This window comes from Cervus elaphus, chromosome 3, assembly GCF_910594005.1.
Source record: "Cervus elaphus chromosome 3, mCerEla1.1, whole genome shotgun sequence".
In the NCBI taxonomy this organism is placed as follows: domain Eukaryota; kingdom Metazoa; phylum Chordata; class Mammalia; order Artiodactyla; family Cervidae; genus Cervus; species Cervus elaphus.
In genome coordinates, this window is record NC_057817.1 from 28,191,310 (window position 1) to 28,215,993 (window position 24,684).

General features: G+C 40.7%; 1 protein-coding gene and 1 non-coding gene across 2 annotated transcripts in view; one reads left to right on the plus strand and one right to left on the minus strand.

Annotated features, from left to right (window-relative positions):
* Positions 1–22,681, minus strand: part of SLC4A8 (solute carrier family 4 member 8) — an 80,253-nt gene extending 57,572 nt beyond the window's left edge. Inside the window, exons 1-2 of the mRNA XM_043883947.1 lie at positions 22,472–22,681; positions 7,849–7,930 (exon numbers count right to left, since the gene is read on the minus strand). Of these exons, the coding sequence (XP_043739882.1) occupies positions 7,849–7,930; positions 22,472–22,516 (127 nt within the window). The 5' untranslated portion in view covers positions 22,517–22,681. The remainder of the gene's footprint in view (positions 1–7,848; positions 7,931–22,471) is intronic.
* On the plus strand, positions 8,340–8,412 carry TRNAE-CUC. Its single transcript has one exon. It is a non-coding gene; the product is annotated as a tRNA-Glu (tRNA).
* Positions 22,682–24,684: the final 2,003 nt, after the last annotated feature.

Genomic DNA, 24,684 nt, shown 5'->3' on the forward strand with positions numbered 1-24,684 from the left:
TGGTACTGTGGTAAAGAACATGCCTGCCAATGCAAGAGACATATGAAACATGGATTCAGTCCCTGGGTCAGGAAGATCCCCTGGAGGAGGGCATGGCAACCCAATCCCATGGACAAAGGAGGCTGGCGGGCTATAGTCCATAAGGTCACAAAGAGTTGGACACAACTAGCGACTTAGCATGCAGAAAGAACAGAGAGAAAGAAAGGACCTGAGAAAATATATGAAGAGATAATAGTTGAAAATGTCCCTGAATGGGAAAGAAAAAGTCAACCAAGACCAGGAAGCGCAGAGAAGAGTCCCAGGCAGGATAAATCCAAGGAGGAATATATCGAGACGCATAGTAATAAAACTGACAAAAATTAAAAACAAAGATAAAATATTAAAAGCAACAAGGGAAAAATGACAAATAACATACAAGGGAACTGTGGGATGTTTCAAAAGAAAAGCATGTATACTATCTATGGTGAAACAGATCACCAGCCCAGGTGGGATGCATGAGACAAGTGCTCGGGCCTGGTACACTGGGAAGACCCAGAGGAATCGGGTGGAGAGGGAGGTGGGAGGGGGGATCGGGATGGGGAATAAGTGTAAATCTATGGCTGATTCATATCAATGTATGACAAAACCCACTGAAATGTTGTGAAGTAATTAGCCTCCAACTAATAAAAAAATTAAAAAAAAAAAAAAAAGAACATACAAGGGAACTCTCATAAGGCTATTAGCTGATTTCTCAACAGAAACTCTACAAGCCAGAAGGGAATGGCATGATGTATTAAAGTGATGAAAGAGAAGAACCTACAACCAAGAATACTCTACCCAGCAAGACTCTCACTCAGATTTGATGGAGAAATCAAAAGCTTTCCAGACAAGCAAAAGTTAAGAGAATTCAGCACCACCAAACCAGCTTTACAACATATGCTAAAGGAACTTCTCTAGGCAGGAAACACAAGAGAAAGAAAAGACCTACAGAAAATAAACCCAAAACAATTAAGAAATTGGTAATAGGATCACACATTAATAATTACCTTAAATGTAAATGAATTAAATGCACCAACCAAAAGACATAAACTGGCTGGGTGGATGAAAACGTGTCCATGCATGCACTTTCACTTACCACATCACGCTGCTTAACCCCTCAAATTGTATGTAATTATTTTATATTGTTAGGTTAATCATGTTTCCATTATGACTTGCAATTATAATTATCTTTTATCTGACTATTGTGAAAACTGATAAACATCTTTTACTATTGTGATTATGTAACTATTATTCACAATACTGTTTAATCATGATTGGTCAACAGAAAATAATAGAATTCTATATCACTAATGCTACCATTTAAAAGAAAAACCTGTAATCACTTTTTAAAATCCAGATGCATATCAGAATTATCTTGGAATTTTTTGAAGAATACAAATAACCAGGTATTGCTTTTTTTCTCCAAAGTTCCAGATGCGTTTCTAATGAGCAGCCATATTTAAAAACAACTGGACTCCAGTGTTCATCACAGCACTGTTTACAGTAGCTAGGACATAGAAGCAATCTAGATGTCCATCGGCAGACGAATGGATAAGAAAGCTGTGGTACATATACACAATGGAATATTACTCAGCTATTAAAAAGAATGCATTTGAATCAGTTTTAATGAGGTGGATGAAACTGGAACCTATTATACAGAGTGAAGTAGGTCAGAAAGAAAAACACCAATACAGTATATTAACGCATATATATGGAATTTAAAAAGATGGTAACGATGACCCTATATGTGAGACAGCAAAAGAGACACAGATATAAAGAACAGACTTTTGGACTTTGTGGGAGAAGGCGAGGATAGGATGATTTGAGAGAATAGCATTGCAACATGTACATTACCATATGTGAAACAGATCACCAGTCCAAGTTCAATGCATGAAACAGGGCACTCAAAGCCGGGGTACTGGGACAACCCTAAGGGATGGGATGGGGAGGGAGGTGGGAGAGGGGTTCAGGATGGGGGACACATGTACACCCATGGCTGATTCATGTCAATGTATGGCAGAAACCACTATAATATTGTAAAGTAATTAGCCTCCAATTAAAATAAATTAATTAAATTTTAAAAAGAAGAAAAAAAACAACTGGACTATATGATTATCTTTCATTTTTGTCTATATTGTTTTACTTTTTCTATTTCATATTCATTCAGTGTCCCCACTTCATTTAGTTTGTTTTCCAATTTCTCCATCTCTTCTTTTTTTTTAATGTTCTCTCTCAAATCTTTATCAAATGTAATAGAAAATCTTTTGTATATATACATATATAGTATGTATAATACATATATTTTAGAAAACTTGGGAATTTTTTCCTAGCTAAAAAATTTATGACATTTTGATTCCACTCGTTTGACTTAGTATGAATAGAATGCTAGATTTCTAACTTATATTCACTCAAAACTTGATATAGTTCCAAGTATTTTGGCATCTAGTATTACTGCTAAAAGTCTAGAAAACTTTTTATCTTAGTGATCTTTTTAAAAAAATTTGAATGAAGCTTGAAACTGCTAATCCAATTCTGAGAATATAAAGAAATACTATGTGTTAAAAAACAGGAAATTAACATGTGACACAGTATTATTAACTAAAGTATAGATTTTGTTCAAATTTCAAAAAAAATTTATGCTAGTGTCCATTATTTGTTTTCATAACTTATTCAAGACTCCACATTGTATTTGATTGTATTGAACAGCTTCAGCAGCATGCAACAAATTCTGGTAAATTCTCTTTTCATTTTTATTCTATTACAAATATTTACTATTTCCTTGTTATGGCTCCTTAGATACACTCATCATTTAAAAGTAGACATATAATTTCCAAATACATGGTATTTTAAAAGTATCTTTGATGTTAATTTCTCATTTTGATATTAATTTCTCTTTTAAATGTTTTCTTCTCTGCAATCACCCTCTATGTTTTTCCAGTCTTCTAACTGTATTGAACCTTTCAATGACTAAGTCAAAGATCTCTGGTAAATGTAACACTGCACCTGAAAATATGTGGGTTATTTTCAAATATCTTTTTTTTTCTTTTCCAACATAAACATTTTATTGAAAAAAATATTAAGTAATTTACAAATTCCTCTGTTCCTCTCTGAAATGAGAGGAACAGTACATCTCCACTTGCCAAGACCGGTGACCCCAGCATAGCAACTGAAACCATCTGTAAACAAGGCTTGTGGTTGCTTTCCCTTCTCCAACTGACAATAGAGAACTTGCCATAAGGGCACAGGTATTAGTAAAAGCATAAGCAAGCCGGAGAGTGAACAATGGCTCCTACTTACCCCTCTTCCTTGAGATACCACTGGCACGAGTTCCAGGGAAGAAAGTTCCCTGTGGCCTGACTTTGGCCAGGCCGCAGGAATCACCACTGGTTGGAGTCAGACAGCTGAGGTGACCTGGTATCTTATGTTAGGATACTATTTTCAAATATCTCTTGATATTGATCTCTAACATACTTCCACAGTGATAAGAGAACAGACTCTGTATTATTTTATTACCTTTATGCCATCAAATTTTTGCACTTGGTTTTATGTCCCTGATATGTTCCAGTAGTCTCTCATAGTTTATAGTCTATGGGAATTTGAATAGAATTTGTATCCTACTGTTGTGTGGAAATTGTATAAATCTTAATTACGTTGAAATGGTTCGCAGTGCTTTTCAGGTCTACTCTCTCCTTCTACTTCTCTGCATATTGATTCTATTAACTTTTGAGAGTTTGATATTGAAACTCCAAGTAAAAATCTTAATTTATCTACTAAAAAAATAATTATAATATATAGTGGAACTATAGGTAACCTTGTTCTATATTGTCTAAGTCTACTATAAATGTGTTATCATATTTTCATAATTTAAAAAATTTTAAAAAGCAAAAAAAGAAATAAAGTCCCAGATCAGACCTTCTTCCTCTCAGAATTCCTTATATAACACAACACAGTATCTGAAAAGGGCCACAAAAGGAACATGCAACCAAAGTGAATGTGCTTAGAGTGGATGAAATACTCACCAGGGCATGAGATGATTGAGAAGGTCCTAACCAACCTAGGAATGGAAAGCTCAATCCAGGAAGAGTTCCTATATACGGGACTTTTGCAAAGAGTTACTAAGGAAGATTTTTCCTCTAAGAAGTATTTTTGGTCCAATCAGTTCCCACAAATATTAGCCAGCCACAGCACGTGCTTTTGAAAACACCAGAGAGACAGGCAAAAATGAAAACAAAACCCAGCAGTGGTCAGAGCTAAGAACAAACAAATGGCTATCAGAAAACCAGACATCAGTTTCTAGGCTGGAGACTCAGTAACAGGGACTCAGATATTCTGAGTGAAATCAGAAACAATGACAAACAAATGGACACTGGGAAATGAATGCAGCAGCAACAAAGTCCAGTCCATCTAATGGGATTCTGCCAGGGACTTCACTAAACCTAAACTAATCCCGTGGTCACTTCACTGGCCTCTCAACTGCTCTCCTACCTACACAGTCTTCGTCCCCCTCATCTACCTACTTAGCCAATTCCGCCTTTTTCCCAGTCTTTCTTCCAGTTATTGTCAAACCTACTCTCTAGGGACTGTGTGCAAATACAAGTATTCATTTAATAAAACTTACTAGGAGATGTCATTGTAGAGTTTACTTTTTAAATAAGTATGTACACACATACAGAGAGCAATCATTAGTGAACTGGAACTGAATCTTGCAGAGCATGATAGGAGCGAGCCCACCCTGCGGATGGAGTCTGGGCTGTCGGAAGCTGAGTGCATGCTGAGTGCGCTGTTCATGGAGCATGCGCACAAAGCACAGACCGCCTTAGCACACTGATGGGTGCCCTATTTTCTGGGCTCCAGGTTGAGTCAAAGTCAGTTATGGCAGGGAACGTATAACATGTGGAGCACTTGCAAGCCCCCCTTTTTTCCCAACTTATAACTAAGGCCAAATGGCTCTTACCTCTGTTAAAAACTTATTAGAAGGTACCAAACTCACTCTAGGATTCATTAGTCTAGTAGCTAATCAGGAACAATGATCTGCCAGAAAAGATGGAAAAAGCCATTTCTCTCAATAAAGCCACTGCTCTATGTTCCTCTGGGACTGGGAGAGTCCACTGAAGAAATCATGCACTATTGCTCTTTTTGAGTTTCTCTTTGGAAATTTGTCCTAATGTTTGCTTTTAACTCTTCATATATATATATATAAAGCAAAGGCTTCCCAGGTGGCACAGTGGTAAAAAAAAAAAAAAATCTGCCTGCCAATGCAGGAGACACAAGAGACATGTGCTCTATCCCTGGGTCAGGAAGATCCCCTGGAGGAGGAAATGGCAACCCACTCCAGTATTCTTTTCAAGAATAGTCCATGGACAGAGGAGTCTGGTGGGCTACAGTCCTAGAGTCGCAGAGTCAGACACAACTGAGCACACATACAATGTAACGGTTTAGTGCACCTTCTCCTGCTGATGGAGTTAATTTATGCAAAAAAAGAAAAAAACAACCCTCACGTTTACAAAAGTCTCTAACAATGTCCAGAGATTACATTTCAGAAGTAGTTCTGAACATGGTTTATGTTAGGTGGTGTCAAGGGCGTAGAACAAAGGGGAAGGAAGACCCAGAGATTTATCTGCAGCCACAGAACCTTGTAGCATGGCGAACTAGAATACAATTAGAACAGTTTACTTGTCTTCCATCACAGCAGAACTGATTTTATTCCGTGTCTTCTAGAGACAGCACCTGCCTAAGCACAGCCTTACTGAGCTATGGATGCCCTGGGAGCCCACAGCATGGTCAATCCTACAGCGTATTACAACTTCCTCTTCTCTCCAGAGTTACTCAAGAACCATATCAGGCCTGAGGAGTAGGCACTATTTGTCCTCCATTTGCCTATAGTGCTTTTTTCTAAAGTGCCAATGTAAATAAGATTCTCATTTTCAAAATGGTCTATGTGTAAACGACTGTTTCCTTGTACACTATCTCCTAGCAATGCCATCATCACATATGGCCTTTTTTACAGGCAAATGTAGAGACTGTGTAAGGAATAGATGATGTTATCTTGAGAAGATGCTCCTACTGCCAGTTACTCAGCTGATCTCTGTGACGGAACTCAGTCCTTGGGACCCAAGAGAGTTTGTCCAGGCTAATTATTCTACTCCCAAGTAGAGAAGAGTATTCATAAATGGTTAACTTCTAGCTGAGGGCAAAGGTCTAGTGGGCTCAGACAACTAAACTAAAAGTGATAGTACTCCCACAGGACAGTGAGAGGATAGAGAGGTAATAGGATTAACAAGGCAGAAGAAGGGGAGGGGCAATACATAAAAATGTTCACATGTGGAGCAGGATGTTGAGGTTGGGTGGTTAACTCTGAGTATGGTCCTCCTTTGCAGGTAGTATGATAGAGTGGAAAGAGCAGAATTCCATCCCAGTCTTACCTGCTCAGAGCCTGAGAAGTTTCCCCACCATGTAAAATGGGGATGATAGCTACCTGCCTTGATTGCTGTGAAAATTAAAAAGACAAAGAAGTAAAAAAAAAAAAAAAAAAAGACAAAGAAGTGCCTAATCAAATGCTTATCACACCAGGGGTATTCAACAAATGTTCGCCTCCCACCTCCACACCCTTCTTTCTTGCTCTTTCTTCCAACTGCTGAAAGCCACACTGGCTCCTCTTCCATCTGGTCAAAATAACTTGGGAAGCTTGATCTTGATACATCTGAACGCCACTGACCTCCACGGAGCCACCCACAGAAATTCTCATGGTAACAGACCCAGAGGCTGAGTCAGCCTCTGCAGCTTTGACTCTCCCAACCAAAGGACAAGTTTTCTCTGGGGATTGTACAACTTTGATGAAAAAAAAAAAAAAACCAGCACGGGAACAAGCAGTACAGAGAGAACATTTCACATGCTGTCTCAATCATTAGAAAGTTGCTGTATCATAGCCTTCAACGTTGCAGGAGATGCTATAGAGATTTCACAAAGGCTTTTGAGCCAAATGTGGGTTCGTGTTAAGGTTATCGTGGACACAAGCCTTTCTTTAATAGAACTGAGCATCACCAGCATTATCAGGACACTAGGCTCTGTGGGAAAAAGGAAAGCAGAAGGACAGCACACGATGGTCATGTGGGGAGTTGGGGGTGGGGAGGGGAGAAGAGCCTTGACAGAGAGACAGATGGACGGAACAGGTCAATTAAAATGCCTCTTCCAAAAAAAAAATAAAATAAAATAAAATGCCTCTTCCTTCCCTTCCACTTCAGTGGGTTTTTATACAGCTCTGTGCTGTGGACCCTCAGCAAATATACTACAGGTGTATGTGTGTGTTCCCTCTTCTTTAGATGAAAACACCAGACAGAAATGGGTATTAAAGGGAAAAGCAAACATTGGAAATGGGATAAAAATAAGGTTTTATGTTTAAACTGAGTTTTTAAAACTATTTGTATTTTATTTCTTTCGTATAGATTTGTGTTTGTGTTTTATACAGATCTGTAATTTTTGCTTACTGATTCTAAGCAATCATCAAGAATCAATAAGCTGATCTGAGTGCTTCACATTCTCAAGGAATAGGTCATTTATTAGTACTTACATTGGACTTTACTGTACTCAAAGCACTGTCTCACTAGCTGTCTTACTAGATTCTAACAGTAAGACAGGTAGTATTATGTCTACTTTTGTTTAAGAGATGAGGAAATTGAGGCTAAGGGAAATAAAGTGATTTTCCCCCAAGGTCTCACAGCTAATGAGCCAGAGTTAGGACTCCAGCCCAGGTCTCCTGAGAGCAAAGCTGCTCCTCCCCCACCAGACTGCCTCTCACTGATTTCCCTCAGTACACGTAACAGCAGGGCTTACCTTCCAACTCTTCCTTCTCATAGTGGATGTTGAGAATTGTGCTGGTCCCACCCTGATCCACCACAGCTTCTTCATCTGGTCTCTGTTGAAACATAAATTAGTAGCCACAGTAATACTCATACATTCATTCAAACTTTCATTCAAGTACTGTGTGTTTGCCTTACCCTTTATGCAACACTGAAGGGGAAAACCCAATGGTTTACAGATATTTTCAATTTGAACCTCACAATAACTCTGAGATGCAAACATGGCAGCCACTCTTTCTCATTTCATAAATAAACAGCCTGAGACCCGGAAAACTTTAATTATTGCCCAAGGTCAGAAACATGGTAAAAGGCAGAAGTAGGATTGAGCTGAGGTCTTGTAACTATGGATCCCATGTCTTTCCCACCTCCATACTCTACCCATAAGTCTGCACAATGTATTGGAATTTTGCAAGTGGTGTCAACCACATTGCCTCATTTGGTATAAGCTGGTCTCTTTGAGGGGATTCCCTGGTGGTCCAGTGGTTAGGACTCTGTACTCTCACTGCCAAGGGCCCAGGTTCAATCCCTGGTTGGGGACCTAACATCTTACAAGCTGCATGGCATGGCCAAAAAGAGTGTTGGTCTCCTTGACCTCTCTGCAGCATGAAGCCTATTTACCACTCTTGTTCATGAAATACTCCATCCTGCTCCTCTGCCCCATTCTAAGGCTCATCTCCTTCCTCCAACCATAATTCCCAAGGATGAGCACTGTACCTTTTGTTTCCCATGCTTGAGTCTTGCAATTTCAACAGCATACTGAAGCTATGAGGCTCAGTATTTGGCAAGCCACTGGGATGCCATGCCTCAAGATCCATGTGTCTAAAACCCAATGAATCTTCCTTCTAAAATAACATCCTGTGCTCATTTACCTACTCCTACCCATGGCTCCTCGGCTCCAGGATTTCTTAGCCCACATTTGAAATTTCAAACTTGTTCATCCATTAAATGTATTGAGTACCCATTGTATACCTCCCAGGAAACAGTTCCCTTTTCTTTCTTTTTTTTTTTTTTACAGTTCCCTTTTCTTATCAAGTCCTCCTTTGCAATTCTCTCAGGTTCACTCTCAACTCTCATCCTCTCTATCGCCCACTCTCCTGCCCTTTCAGTCACAGTGGACATTTTTTTGAGTTCTGGAATCACACTCACATTCTTCCCTGAGCCTAGAACTATCCCCCTCTCCCTGCTAAGCCCACCTCTATCACCAGGAGCTAACACTTATTCATCATCCCAATCTCAGCCTAAAAGTACTTCCTTAGAAGCCTTTCCTGACTACCCTCCTTTTATATGCCCCCAAAGTACACTGTATTTCTCCTTAGAAATGAAATCTCTCTGCTTCTTAGGAAGGGACCATATCTGTCTTCCTCACCATGGTTTCCCCAACACCCGATGGATTTTTCACATAGGAGGTGTTCAGTAAATTTTTTTTAAAAGAATAAATGTAATGGCATCTACACCTTATTAAGACCCTTACCAGATCTGGAATTATTTCAAAAAAGATCTTAGCTAATTTCCCTGCCAGTCAATTTCTTCTACCAAACCTGCAACTCCAGCCAGGTTCTCTGACCCCATGGGCAGCACACACATTCCCATCTTCATGTCTTTGCTCACACTGTCTGGTCATCTAACAGGCTCGTCTCCAACTCTCCAACACACCAAATCCTCACCATCCTTCCATCCTGCTCAACATTCCAGCTTTAGGTTCAATTTTACTATTTTATAGTCATAATCTATGTCCCCTATGTTTTAAAAAATAAAAAGGAAGGTGGAGAAAACTGTTTAATTTGCTTTTAGCTAAGAAAGGGTGTTGGAACAAAAATATCTGCTTATACTTAAAAAACATATAAAGGAAGAATAAGCCATAAGGGATATTTTTAAGTAGTTCCTACAGAGGAAGGAGGCAATGGGGTAAAGAAGACAAGGATAGAAAATAAACTTCTTCGAAGATGACTTACATTGAAAATTTTAAAACAAAATTAATTTATTAAAAAAAAAAACAAAAATTTAAAAAACAGTTCCCAGAAAATGGAAATAAATGCCAAATCGATGGCATAACTATTCTAAGAGAAATTATTCCAAATAAATTTAAAACATAATAAACTGACTGAACATCCTTAGTGACATATACCCTAAGGACAAAAAGAATTTGAAAAGATCTGAAACTGCTTTTTAGTTGTCATATTGTTGGTTACAGTGTTGGTGTTATTTTTTGGAGACTGTTCTGTACTGTGAAATACAGTAAATGATTATGTGAACTTACCCTGGCGCTCTCAGTGTGACTAAGACCTGGGGTTCTCAGCAGGGGTGAAAGGAGATACAGTTGTAAGGCAGAAGTTAAGTAAAAACTATATAGTCCTGAATTTGAATTGGAAGTATCAACAAGAATATATATATGATATATTTATAACTTTAAATATTTTCAAATTAATAAATTTCTATTTCCTAGCTCTGTCCAGAAAAAATGTCTAGAAAAAATTATCAGTCGGTAGCAATAAGAATCATTAGCACCTAGACTGTGGTCTCTTAAAATACCATTTTGTGCTAAAAGACACTCAAAGACAACTAGGTTTATGTCAAAAGGATACAAGGTCCAACTTAAGACAGGGCACTTACTAACACAGGACAATCTGAGCATCAGTAAGGGTGATAACTGTAACAGATTGACTATATCAAATATGTTTGAATCCATGAGCTCACCATGTCACTTTAAAAATTAGTTAACTGGTCAACATTGGAGGATGACAGTAGCAAGTGAAAAAGTGAAGTGAAAGTGTTAGTCACTCATTCGTGTCTGACTCTTTGTAACGCCACAGACTGTAGCCCACCAGGCTTCTCTGTCCAAGAGACTCTCCAGGCAAGAATAATGGAGTGGGTTGCCGTTCTCTCCTCCTGGGAATCTTCCCGACCCAGGGACCCAACCCAGGTCTCCTGCACTGCAGGCAGACTCTTTTATCATGTAAGCCTCCAGGGAAGCACAATACTAGCAAGTGAAAGTCGCTCAGTCATGTCCGACTCTTTGAGACCCCATGGACTATGCAGTCCATGGAATTCTCCAGGTCAGAATACTGAAGAGGATAGCCGTTTCCTTCTCCAGGGGATCTTCCCAACCCAGGATCGAACCCAGGTCTCCTGCATTGCAGGCAGATTCTTTACTAGCTGAGCCATGAGGGAAGCCCCAATACTAGCAAACCAATTCATTATTTTGCAAACTCGTAAAAATTCATCCTGGCTTTCCTATATAAATTGTACCTTAGAGTGATACCATAGAGTAGATGAGAGAAGTTTCCTATTATAGAAAAGAATAAATGAAAAAAGAATGCTAGCATTAGGACATTGCCATTTTACAATCCCTAATGGACTGCATTGATTTTCAAGGCCACTAACACCACAAAAAGAGACAACCAGACACTATGCCTCCTAATGGGAGACCTTATCACCACCCATGAGGTAATCTTACCAAATAAATTGTTCCTGAATCTGATCAAGACGCTACACCCAAAAATCAATTTCCCGAAAATACAAAGAAACACTGTTCCATGGAAAAACAACACCACAGGAATATATTCAGCAAAATCCAGACTGTGGGAAACTCTACAGCTATAGAATAAACCCTCTCCCCACCATCTTTTTTTAATAAATAAAAATATTTTTAAATAAATAATTGCAAGAAGACAAAGAGACAGAGACAGAGGAACCTAAAACCAATAGGTCAAAAGAGACAACAAACCAATCACAATGTGTGGGCTTAATTTGACTCTTGATTTAAACAAACTAACCAAAATAACTTATTAGTTATTGATAAAATATTTTTTAAGAATATGACATTTGAGACAACTGGAAGTTTTTCTTTCATGACATTAAGGAAATTGTTATTTTCTCCTTAGGTGGTACTATGCTTATTTTTTAAATAATCTTTACCTTTTGGGACTTCCCTGGTGGTTCAGACGGTTAAGAATCTGCCTACAATGCAAGAGACCTGGGTTCCAACCCTGGTTTGGGAAGATCCCCTGGAGGAGGAAACGGCAACCCACTCCAGTATTCTTGCCTGGAGAATCCCATGGACAGAGGAGCCTGGCAAACTATAGGCCATACAGTTCACAGGGTCGCAAAGAGTTATTTTCGCAAATTGTTATTTTTTCTTTTAGGTGACACTATGGTTATTTTTTAAAAGAATCTTAATCTTTTAGTACTCGTACTAAAATATTTACCAATAAAATTGAGCAATTATAGATATATAAAATAGCAGCTAACTTAGAAACACTACTTTTCTCACATTTTATAAAATAATGTTATTCACAACCTTCAATACATCTTTAACATCAGTGTCTTCCTCAATACCATAGATGCTTTGAGTCAATTTTCCAGAGCATGTCAGTATCATTTCCACCTAAGTGGTAAAGGTGTTCACAAAAAGTCAATTCCTTTCTGAAGAATAACTTCTTGGTGGAAAAAAACTCATCTTTATTTCAGACTTACTTATTATTTGTGAATTCCCTGATAGCAGGAGCCTTGTATTTTCATCTTTTTATTCTCCCAGAGCCTAACACAGTCATTTACCACTGTAAGGAGCCTGCACTCCGGTAAGTTCCAACAGGGTAGGTACTGTGTCTTTTGTTGACCACCTAGCACCATGACCTAGCACCTAGTACCATGTCCAGTGTGTGGTAAGTATCCAATACATTTTTTAAATTTATTTTTAATTGGAGGATACTTGCTGTACAATGGTGTGCTGGTTTCTGCCAAACAACATGAATCACTTGTAAGCATACATACAACCCCTCTCTCTTGAACCTCCCTCCCACCCCCCACCCCATTCCACCCCTCTAAGTTGTCATAAATTACCAGGTTGGGCAACTTCTCATTAGCTATCTATTTTACATATGGTGATGTATATGTTTTATTGTTATTCTCTCAATTTATCCCACCCTCTCCCTCCTCCCCCCACTGTGTTCACAAGTCTGTTCTCTATGTCTGCATCTCTATTTCTGCCCTGCAAATAGGTTCATCAGTACCATTTTTCTAGATTGCACAATATGCATTCACATACAATATTCATTTTTCTCTTTCTGATGTACATCGCTCTGTATAACAGGCTTTAGGTTTATCCACTAGAACTGCCTCAAGTGGGTTCCTTTTTATGGCTAAGTAATATTCCACTGTATATACATGTACCACAACTTCTTTATCCATTCATCTGTCAATGGACATCTAAGTTGCTTCCCTGTCCTAACTATTGTAAATAGTGCTGCAATGAACATTGGGGTACATGTGTCTTTTTAATTATAGTATCCAATATATTTTGATAAATGAATATTTGTTAGTTTTCCAAACTTTCTCATATCATCATATGTTTCCTCATAAAACGTCACATACATGTATACCCATATATATATACATGAATAATTTTTCATGTTGGCTTCCCCACAGGTTTGTAAAAATCCAGAGGACAGGGGCCAACTAATCATAACGCTTAATACTGTTCAGAGACGCCTGACACAGCACAGAACACAGAATCTGGAGGAAGTGGGGGAGGGAGGGGTGATTGATTTCTTGACTCTAAGACTATAAAAGCAAACTGTACAGAGCAAGGTCAATCAGCTGAGAAATTCAGGTTGAAAATCAACTTGTTTGTTACTTTAATTTAGCTTGGTTAATCACAGTCTAAAGTCACTGAATAAATGTTCATGCACCTTCTGTGTCTTACCAAAGAAAACAGAACTACTGTCAAACACCATCAGCCAAGCACTGTTGAGATCTATTGCTCAGAAAAAAAGATTCCTTTCAAAATATTATTGCTCACTGACAATGCCCTTTGTCACCCAAGAGCTCTAATGAAGATGTACAACGACATGTTGCTTTCATGCCTGCTAACAATACAACATCCACTCTGTAGCCCATGGATCAAGGAGTCATTTCAATTTTCAAGTCATATTATTTAAGAATATATTTCATAATGTATGTAGTGCCTATGGAGAGTGATTTCTCTGATGGGTATGGGCAAAGTAAATTGAAAATCTTCTGGAAAGGAGTCACCATCCTAGATGCCATTAAGAACATTCATGATTCATGGGGAAGAGGTCAAAATATCAATATGAACAGGAGTTTGGAGGAGGTTGATCCCAACCCTCATGGATGAAGCCTTAAGGGGTTCAAGACTTCAGAGGAGGAAGTAACTGTGGATGTGGTGGAAATCGCAAGAAAACTAGAATCAGAAGTGGAGCCTGAAGATGGGACTGGATTGCTAGAACCTCACAATGAAACTTGAACAGATAAGGAGTTGCTTCTTATGAATTAGCAAAGAAAGTGGCTTCTTGAGATGGAATCTACTCCTGGTAAAGATGCTGGGAAGATGCTGTTGAAATGACAACAAAGAATTTAGAATATTACATAAACTTAGTTGATAAAGCAGTAGCAGGGCTTGAGAGGAGTGGCTCCAATTTTGAAAGTTCTACTGTGGGTAAAATGCTATCAAACTGCATTGCATGCTACAGAAAAATTGTTCCTGGAAGGAAGAATCAATGGATGTGGCAAACTTCACTGTTGTCTTATTTTAAGCAACTGCAACAGTCATCCCAACCTTCAGCAACCACTGCCCTGACCCATAGGCAGCCATCCACATCAAGGCAAGACTCTCTGCTAGCAAAAACATTATGACTTGCTAAAGGCTCAAATGATGGATAGCATTTTTCAGCAATAAAGTATTTTTTAATTAAGGTATGTACATTTTTTAGATATAATGCTATTGCACACTTAATAGATTACAGGAGAATATAAACATAGCTTTTATATGCACTGAGAAACCAGAAAATTTGTGCAACTTGCTTTACAGTAGCCACTTTATTGTGGTGGTCTGGAATTGAACCAGCAGTATCTCCAAGGTATGCCCGTATTCTGATATGGTGGTCATGTCATAAAAAGAGAAAAAGGGTCCTTAATCTTTAGTAATACATACTTAAGTTTTTACTGATGAAATGATACAATGTCTGGGATTTGGAGACTGGGTAGAGACATAGATGAAATAAGATAGGCTGTCTGTTCATTGTTGAAGCCAGGTCATGGGATACACGATGATTCATTTTTCAAGTCTCTCTACTTTGGAATATCCTTAAAATGTTGGATAAATTTCAAACATATTAAGCTTTGCTTAAAATCATTAAACATGAAAATAAAGGAACATCAAGTCTCAGTTGTCTGTGCTTACTGAAGATTCCTCACCATTTGATTAGTATGAACCTCTGATACTGTCCTTATTTAAGGCAGAGAGGATTTCTTAATCATGAATTTCCAGGATTCCTATGAATGGGCCTCAGAGGATTAGGTGCAAGTGTGTATTTTTCTTAGGAGAGATTCCATAGCTTTCATCAGATTCTCAGGGGTGCTTGTGACTCAGAAAATATTAGCATCATGAGAACCACATTGTATAAGTTTAGGAGAAAAAGCAAAGGAGGAGGGGAGGGAAAGAAGGGTGAACTAGAGAAACGACCCGGTTTCTGTACATCTTCCTGACTCATGACCATGACTCACAATGTAAATGTGAATTGATGTGGGTGCCTACCCGAAGGATTAAGTAAGATAAAAGGAACTAACAGGGTTAAATACACATTAAAACATTGAAATTGCAAGGCACGTTGTGAGAAAGAAAGCATTGTTATGAGCCTTGAAAAATGAATGAATTATAGCTGAGTAGCAGACCAGCTTCTCACTTACAGTTAATGGGCAAATTAAAAGGCAGAGGCGGGGCTGAGCCGTACATAAGGGCCCCAGATCCCTGAAGCAACCACAAAGGCTGCAGCAGGCAGTGGAGCCCACCTTGAGCCCTCTCCCTGACCCCTCCCTGTGGCTCCACTCTGGTCCTGCGAGGTGGCAGTCCTGCCAAACTCAGCTCTGCTTCCTCTCCTGCAGTCAGCCTCAGACCCTTTCACCTTCAAAGACCCCTTTCATCTTTTATCCAATGTTTTCAGATAACAGCCTCCTACCCCACCCGCCCAACAACAATAAGAGTCAAGGGTTGATTGAGTTCTGATACACAACCATTTTTAAATCAAACACAGAATTGACTTTCAGGGTTTCTAATCAGCAAGGTGAGTTTCTATAATTAATATTAGAAACAAATATTTACAGAACACTGACATGGGTTTGAGTAAACTCCAGGAGTTGGTGATGGACAGGGAGGCCTGGCATGCTGTGATTCATGGGGTCGCAAAGAGTCGGACACGACTGAGCGACCGAACTGAACTGAACTGACTGTATACCTAGCATTGTGCTTTACATATATCATCTCAACCCTCACAACAGTCCTAAATCAAGGCTAAGGAAGATCTCACAAGGGCTGAGACAGGAAGAATTCCAACTCAAGTCTCTCTGTATTAACATTATATACTATAATGTATTAACATCATATACTAACATCGCCAAAAGCAAAGAACCTGGTCATTTTAGAGAGCTCAAGTCACCTATCATGGATCAATGTCCACAGTGAAAACAGCTTAAGATTGTCACATTGTTATCTTCTTAAAACCTTATACTTCACACTCCCTTTACTGACCAGAGTTCCAATACAGTTCTCCATCTTTTCACTCTCGACTTCCTTTTTGTCCAGAAAGCTTATGAATTCTGACTCCTTGTAGACCCCATCACTGAATCTGACCCTGAGATCCTCAACTCTCTAATGCCCTCAGTTTGACTTCCTCACTGGATGCAGACAATAGATAGTAAGAAAAGGGGGTTCCATGAGGTTGTATGCAGCTGTTGTGGTCCTCCTCTCAGGGGCCATGAGCTCCTGAACAACCACAAGTTTCCTAGTCTGACTCTTCAGCAGGCTGCTAGGGTCCTCAAATTGCATAGTGACTCTGGTTTCTCAGTGATTTTTCTTTTTTATTGAACCCCACTTGGAGTCACTCCTGTTCAGTACAATTTACTAGTAAGCACATTGCAGCTTGCAGAATAATGGCTCCCAAAGGATTTGCACATCTTAATCCCTGGAACCCAAGAATACTTCGCTTTATACAGCAATGGGGAATTAAGGGTGCAGATGGAAGTAGGGTCGCTAATCAGTGGATCTTAAAATAAGGACGTTATCTGGATTATCCATGGGTTCAATGTAACCACAAGGATCCCTAAAATGTAAGAAGGAGATAAGAGAGTTGAGCCAGAGAATGAGGTCTGATGACAAAAGCAGGGCCTGAGAGATGCTGTGTTGCTGGTTTTGACTGCTGAGGGAGGGAACTGTGAGCTAAGGAATGCAGGCAGCCTCACAAAGCTGAAGTTAAAGAGACAGATTCTCCCACAGAGCCTCCAGAAAGAAACACAGCCTCGCCAACACTTTGATTTTATCCCAGTGAGACTCATGATGGAAATCTGAAGTACAGAACTGTAAGATACTCAGTTTGTGTTGTTCTAAGCCAATAAATGTGTGGTCGTTTGTTAGGGCAGCAACAGACACGAATACATACATCATGGCTTTCTAACTAGCAAGATTAGGGTAAACCTGTTACTACCTTATGGGAAACAACCAACCTCTCCATTATCTCGGATTTGTTGCTGTTACCTAGCAGCAGATTTAGAATAAACATGTTGCTTTTCTGTGTTCTGATTACCATTGTGATAGGCTTAATTGAGAGCCTTGTCCACCCTGCCAAGGCAAACCATGAGCAAAGACAATTATCTACAAGTTCACAAGAAAGTAAATTTGCAACCTGAATTGTATCCCCAGCCTACCTCAATTCTCTGCTTGGCAGGAAAGCCCACACCTCTCCTACTGAAGTTCCCCAGTAGAGCTGATAGCACCAGGTAAAGAGAATGTTCATGTGTCCCTCAATTCCCACACAGGAAAGGAAGAGCTAGTGTGAGGTGGGAGAGGCTGGAGGCGTGCAGACGGTATGTACACTGCAAGGCAGTGAGAGAAGCTGCTGTGGTTGATACTTCTGCTCAACAACATTCAGCAAATACGTGCTGATTGCTTCCCATGAACTGACCATGACACCCAGAAGTCCCCAGCTCTCTACAGAGACATGCATGCATTCACTCAGTAGACATGCACCAACACGGGCCAGGGCCACCAGGCCTGAGAGTTTTTCCAGGTCCACTTTAAACATGAACTGTGCCTCTCTTGCCATCTGCCAAGTTTCCCAATTATCACCCATTCACCAGGATTTGTTATTCTGAAGATTTCTACAAAATTTCCCAGTCTGAGCTGGCCTGATTCACATAAAAGCCTTGGTAATTGCCCTAATTCACTTGCACCTCCCTTTACCATTTGAGCCCTCTCTGAGCCTCCCTGAGATTCCCAGCACCACTTGGCTCATGTGCTGACAGTTTCAACCTCTGTAGCCTTCTCTTCCAGAAATTCTGCTCGATTCTGAAAGTGCTGATTGGAAGAATTTGAAGCTACAGATGTCCCTTGTTCCACTCCAAACTAGAGATTCTCCCTCAAGCTGTCTGATCTTCTTCCACTCTTATCATGCCCTTTAAGAACCCAACACCTTCAGAGATCTCATCAAAATTCAATAATTCAGGCCTTCATTAACTCATTCTAAATTCTACCAGCAGCCACTTATCTGTCCTCCATCATCCCAGCTCTTCTCACTCTAATATATCCTTTGTACACCTTGCCACACATATCTTCCCAAACATGTTCAAGTGCTCACTCTGAACCAGGCACCAGTCTAGGCGCCAGAGGCACAAGTTATGGTCATGTAGACTAAGGGCACATTCTGTGGAGAGGGTCGGCTCTGCCACTTATTAGAAGTTACTTAACCTCCTGGTTTCCTCATTTGGAAAATAAGGATAAGAAGGGCATGTAAATCTCATGGTTATTGAAAGACTTGAGACACCGCATGGAAAGCACTAGGCGCAGTGCCTGGCACATGGCATGCACTCACGTGAGTTAACTTACAGAAACAACCTCACAAGGAGCTGGCAGGGTAGCAGCAGAGATGAACATGTAGATTTCACAAGTAAGGGGTGGAAGAAGTAATATGACTTCGTGAGTGTTGTGAGCAGAAAAGACTAAGTGAAATTCTGATAGTGATACAGTGCTCATGCATGCTTAGTTGTGCCAACTCTTTGTGACCCTATGGACTGTAGCCCACCAGGCTCCTCTGGCCGTGGGATTCTCCAGGAAAGAATACTGGAGTGGGTTGCCATGCCCTCCTCCAGGGGATCTTCCTGACCCAGGGATTAAACCCAAGTCTCCTGCGTCTCCAGCATTACAGGCAGATTCCTTACCCACTGAGCCACCTGGGAAGCCCACTGATACAGAGCCAGACCTTAAAGATTAAAATGGAATATTCTAGGCAGATAGGAGAGGGGAAGTTTTCCAGCTAGAACACCTGAGCAAAGACACAATAGCAGAAATGGGTGACTTTTAAATGGGGAATGTAATAAAGCAATGGTCATCTCAGACTCTGGGCTAATACTGACAAGACCATGAGCTCCTTAAGAAGAGGCACACTGGCTGTGGATACAGGAAAGTCATTCCCTCACTCAGAACATCAACTTTATTCCAGGCACTGTGTAGACAAAAAGATTTTCTGCCCAGTCCATCCTGTCATAATGCTTCTATTTAAAAAGATAATAAACAAGACCATATCATATAAGTCATATGTGCTATTAAGAAAGTAAAGCAGAATCAGGGGCTTCCCTGGTGGTCCAGTGGTTAAGACTCCGCACTCCTAATGCAGGAGTCACGGGTTCCAATCCCTGGGCAGGAAATTAAGATCCCATATGCTACATGGTATGACAAAAATAAATGAATAAAAACTAAAGCAGAATCATATGAAAGAGAGTAACTGTGAGTGGAGACCAAGGACAGCTACTCTGAGGAGGTGACATCTGAGTTGAGTCACGAGAAGATTTGGGTAGAAGAAAATCCACAAGAACAACAAGAACAAAGCTCTTGTAGAATGAGGAGCTGGTTGTACTGAAGAAAGAGAAAGAGAGCCAATGCAGGGGTGCATGGTGAGAGAGTAGGAAAGGCTATCAGGGAAGGTGGGCAAGGCCCTGGTCATGATGAAATTTGGGAGGCCATGATAAGGTGTTTGGATTGTATTCTAAAATGCACTGGGTTGTAAAGTAATTAGCCTCCAACTAATAAAAATAAATGAAAAAAAAAATTTTTTAAAAAGAAAGGAAAAAATAAAAAAATAAAATGCACTGGAAAGCCACTGAAGAGTTTCAAGATAGGATATGACATCATCTTGTTTGTGTTTTTAAAAGCTCTCTCTAGCTGCCACAGGATAAGTGGACTGTAGAAGGAAAAGCAGGAGAGAAAGCGGAGGGACCTGTCAGGGGTCAGCACAGTAGTCCAAACCAGAGGAAACAGCCTAAGCACACGGTATGTAGATGTGATGCCTGCAATTTCTGTTTATATCGAGTACACAACCAGCTCACTTTGCAAGGTCCATCTCCCCTCCACACAGCTCAGCTGGCATACAGGAGGTTTTGTTGGTAATTTTCAGTTGATTGACTTGTTTCCCCCAAATTACCTCCATTTCCTTTCCTCTTTCTATCCTCATTTCTTTTCCCCCCTGTATCTTATCTCAAGTACCCATTTGCCCATCACCTGACTCAGCCTTTACAAGGTCTTGCTGTTCCCATCCTGTTTTTTTCTCTCTCCTCACCCCACCACCCACGAGTTTCATGAACTAGATGTAAAAGATATAATTACTTTCTGTCCTACCCCAGAAGCACTCAGGAATTATCAGTTTCACAGAGCACCAACAGAAGCCTGGGGGTTATTATGATCCTGACAATACAACTGGAACACATTCTGCATATTAAGGACACTGTCTCCCCACGTTCGTTCCAGCCTGTTCTCCCCACTGCAGCCAGAAAATCTTTCCGGAGGAGAATCTGATCATAATCTCATCGGCTCTCATTCTCTCTCTGGCTCCTCTCTCTCCTGCTCTCTGTATGCTATGACCCTGGAGTACATCTCACACCATTCACCTCTTTGCTCCCTGTGGCTCCAGCCACTCTGGCCTTCTTTCAGATCTTTGAACCCAATGGGCCCCCTCTGCTGTTCTCTTTGTCTCCAAAGCCCTTTGATCACCCTCTTCCCTCAGTTGACACTTATTCTTTAGATCTTTGCCCAAATTTTCTTCCTTAGCAAAATCTCTGATCTGAGACCAAAGCTGGAACCATTGTGATACACATTCACAGCACTGCATATCTTTCTTTCTAAGCACTCACCACAGTTTATAATAATACATTTATTTGTGTGACTGTTTGATTAAGATGATTATACACACACACTAAATGGGAAACTCCAGCAGGGCAAGAACATTGCCTATTTTTGCCCATCACTGTATCACAAACATAAGCTGAATATATTCTTTTTTTTTTTTTTAATTTTTTTTTTTTTTTGCTGAATATATTCTTTGTAGACCTTAGGAGTATTAAATATGGAAGGATTTCCCAAAATCACAGATATTGTTCCTTTTTTGATTGAGCAAGCAAAAGGAATTATGGATCACCTAGTAGCAAACTATTGCCAAAAGAGGAGTGAGCCAATGATACCCATTTTGCTACAAACTCAAAGAAGAGTTTTCTCTGTCTGTTTATCCTGACATCAATGTGGCCCTTGTTTCAAGACCTGTCATCCTTCTGAGTAGGTCCATCATTCTCTTCACAGCCCTCCACTATGTATCTGACCTCCTTTCAATATCTCTTTGCAGATCAATAAGCATATCATCACCTGATGGGCACAGAAAAGGGGGGAGTGAGAAGTCAATGAGTTATCTCTCCTATACTGGTTGCCACATCACTTCACAAAGCCCCTTCCCAAACAGCTGCTCATTTAGTTCTCAAAACCACCCTGTGAAGTAAGCAAAGCAGGTATTCTTTTCCCTATTTTACGAGATGGGGAAATGTGATTCAAAGAGGCAAGTGACTTACTCAAGGTCACAAAGCCCATGTGAGGCGGTGTAGATTTGAACCTACAGTCTCTGACGCCCAGTCCAATGCTTTACCTTACATTAGCCACCCCAACAGTTATCAGTTTCTTAAACCTGTTTTTTCATTTCTTTAAGTAAACACCTGTTCCTGACCCCTCAGCACTTTTCCAGCCTCTGTCCACTTCGCTATCCAGAACTTGTCAGCCCGTCTGTGCCATGGAATATAGGGAGTTTTATGCACACGAACAAGGCTGAGCGTTTGGTCCCAGCCTCCAGTCTTTTCCAGCTCTTCCTCTGAGCCAGTAAGGAACCAGAAAGCCCCATTAATAAAACACAAAGAGACCTGCCCCACCAGAGCAAGGTCCCTGGCTATCCTTTCTCCCACGTTCCAGCAGGACGCGAGGCCAGAAGCCAGCCTCTTTCCCAGCAAGGAGGACCTGAGCAGAACAGAGGTCACCGGCCGCGGGCCGTCAGGGCTCCTCAGCTGGCCACGCAAAGGATGCGGCTCCCGGTTTGGCCCAAGGTCACCCTCTCGCAGCCCGGGCCCGATCCCCGACCGCCCGGAGCGCCCCCTGGTGTCGCGGGCTGGCCTCCCCTCGCCCTCAGGGAGTGGCCTGCGAAGCCCCGGCTCGGGGGCAGAGAAAGGAGGGTGGGCAGAGGATGAGGAGGCTGAGCCCCTGGGAGGGGCGGGAGGCGGGGCCCTACCTGATAGCTGAGGACGCCATCCGGATCGTTACTCCCGGCCGGCATGGCGGAGTCCAACTAGGTCTCGCCCGCGGGGTCCAGGCCGAACGTCAGCAGGCCACGCACTCCGGTTGGGTTTGAGCAGATCGCCCGAGCGGCGACCCCTACCCCGGTGCCAACGGTCAACCATCAACCGCCGCCGCCTCCATAGCCACCGGCCCGCGAGGCTTCGCCGCAGCCAATCAGCTCGCGGCCTGTACGGCCAATCAGGGCGCGGAGCACAGGAGGACGCTGTCCGGCGGTACCCTGGGCTACCAGGAGGTGGAGGAGGGAGCCGGGGGAGCCAACGGCTCTGGGGCCCGGTTGCCGTGGAAACCGCCTCCCTCCCTTCAGGGGCCTCTGGGCTTGAAGGTCCTCCCAACTGCTTGCTAGAAATTGAAGATCTCGTGGTTCTATTTGAGAATGCACCTGACCCTTGAAAACTGAGAAAGTGTCGGGATTGTCTATCGTGATTTTATTCCTTGGTAATAATTTTTAAATTCTGGGGAACCATCCCTTGAGCTTGCAGAAGGAAGTAACAGAATGAGAGGGAAGGGCCTTCTCAAATTACTTGTTAATCTTCGAGCTAGTGGCCAGATTAAATAGTATCAAAGAGAAGCAGGCAGGCAGTGATCCAATCCCCTCCACAGACTGACTACCATACAGGTCTTCTCCCTGGGCCTCAGGTTGACAGTGAAAAGCACGGGGTTGAGCTAAGGAAGATGGTTGAAACAGTTCCACAAAAATGCTTCCAACTTTTCTGAGAAATAATCTAGGGCAAATTATTTAACAAAAGAATAACTACTGATTTAAGGCAAAGTTAGAAACCCATGAGTAACACATTCAATTTGACTTGGGTTTAAAACAAGAGAGACTGGCCATAATCCAACCAATCCTCTGTCCCCAAGAGGAGGAAAGGGATCTTTTCCTTTATGCCCACTATCACATCAGATGGTAGGAGAGTCCACATTATTAAAAGAAAAAGAGCAGGTGCAAATCATTCTCAGCCTCCAAAGAAACTACACTTGGGGAGCATAGCCTGATTGGTGCACATTAAATGTTCAACCCCTGCATACCATTGCTTGCACTGGCTCTGAAATTTGAACCAAGTTTGTGATTCTGTGTCCCTGAGGCAGAACTTCCTCAGTCTTCGATTTAAGGTCTTGGGCCCATTTTTGAGTCTTAGTGTTCATTTCCCCAGTCTCTGTTGACCTCTTCACTAATTCTGTCCCTTGAATCTGTAATTAACCCCCATTTTTGTCCATCAAAACCTTAATCATAATTCAAAGTCAACCTCAAAGGCCACCTCTTCCAAGAAACTTTATTCTACTCTCCTCAATACCCCTGAAATGTCATCACTCCCCTTTGAATCTTCATAGCACTTCATACCTTCCTTATAGCAGTCACCAAGCTATGGTCAAGTATTTTAATTAAATGTTAACTTTAGCTTACTGTAACACTGTCATTTTTTGAAGGCAATAATTATTTTGTCCGTCTGTACAAAGTCTCAAAGAATGCTGGGCACATAGAACATAATTATAAATATGTAAGTTATATAAGTATATATAAATAAATATAACAAATATATAAGTGAATATATGTACTTTTAATTCAGTCTAACCAAAAACATATTAAACACAAACTACAAGCCCAAATGGCACTGAAGATGCAGCAAAATCTAAAATAAAATATGTATCTCCAGAGGGTTTATGGTCTAATCAGGGGAACAGGATATATGCTAATATGATGGCAAGATAACAGAATATAAAATAAGAGCCATATGAGTAATATAGGAAACAAAGGTTATAAAAATTTAGAAGAGAAAATGTTAATATGATGACAAAATAATAGAACATAAAACAAGAGCCATATAAGTTATATAGACAACAAAGATTATAAAAATTTCCAAGAGAAAGTAATTTTTTTTTTACTTGGAACATGACACAGAGGACATTGGTTTGGGTTAAACCCAAAAACAGTCAAGCCAAAGTAAAGAGAGCAAGCATCTTAGTTCTTAAGGAATGACTTAGCAACCAGGAAAGCATAAGACCCATTCAGGATAGCCACAATTTGGACCAAAGCAGAAAGGAATGGAGAAGAGCAGTAGGAAATAAAAATTGTGGTAAAGAAAAACAATGACCAAGTTATAAACAGTTAATCAGTTCAGGCTTTTTTTTTTTTTTTCTCATATGATA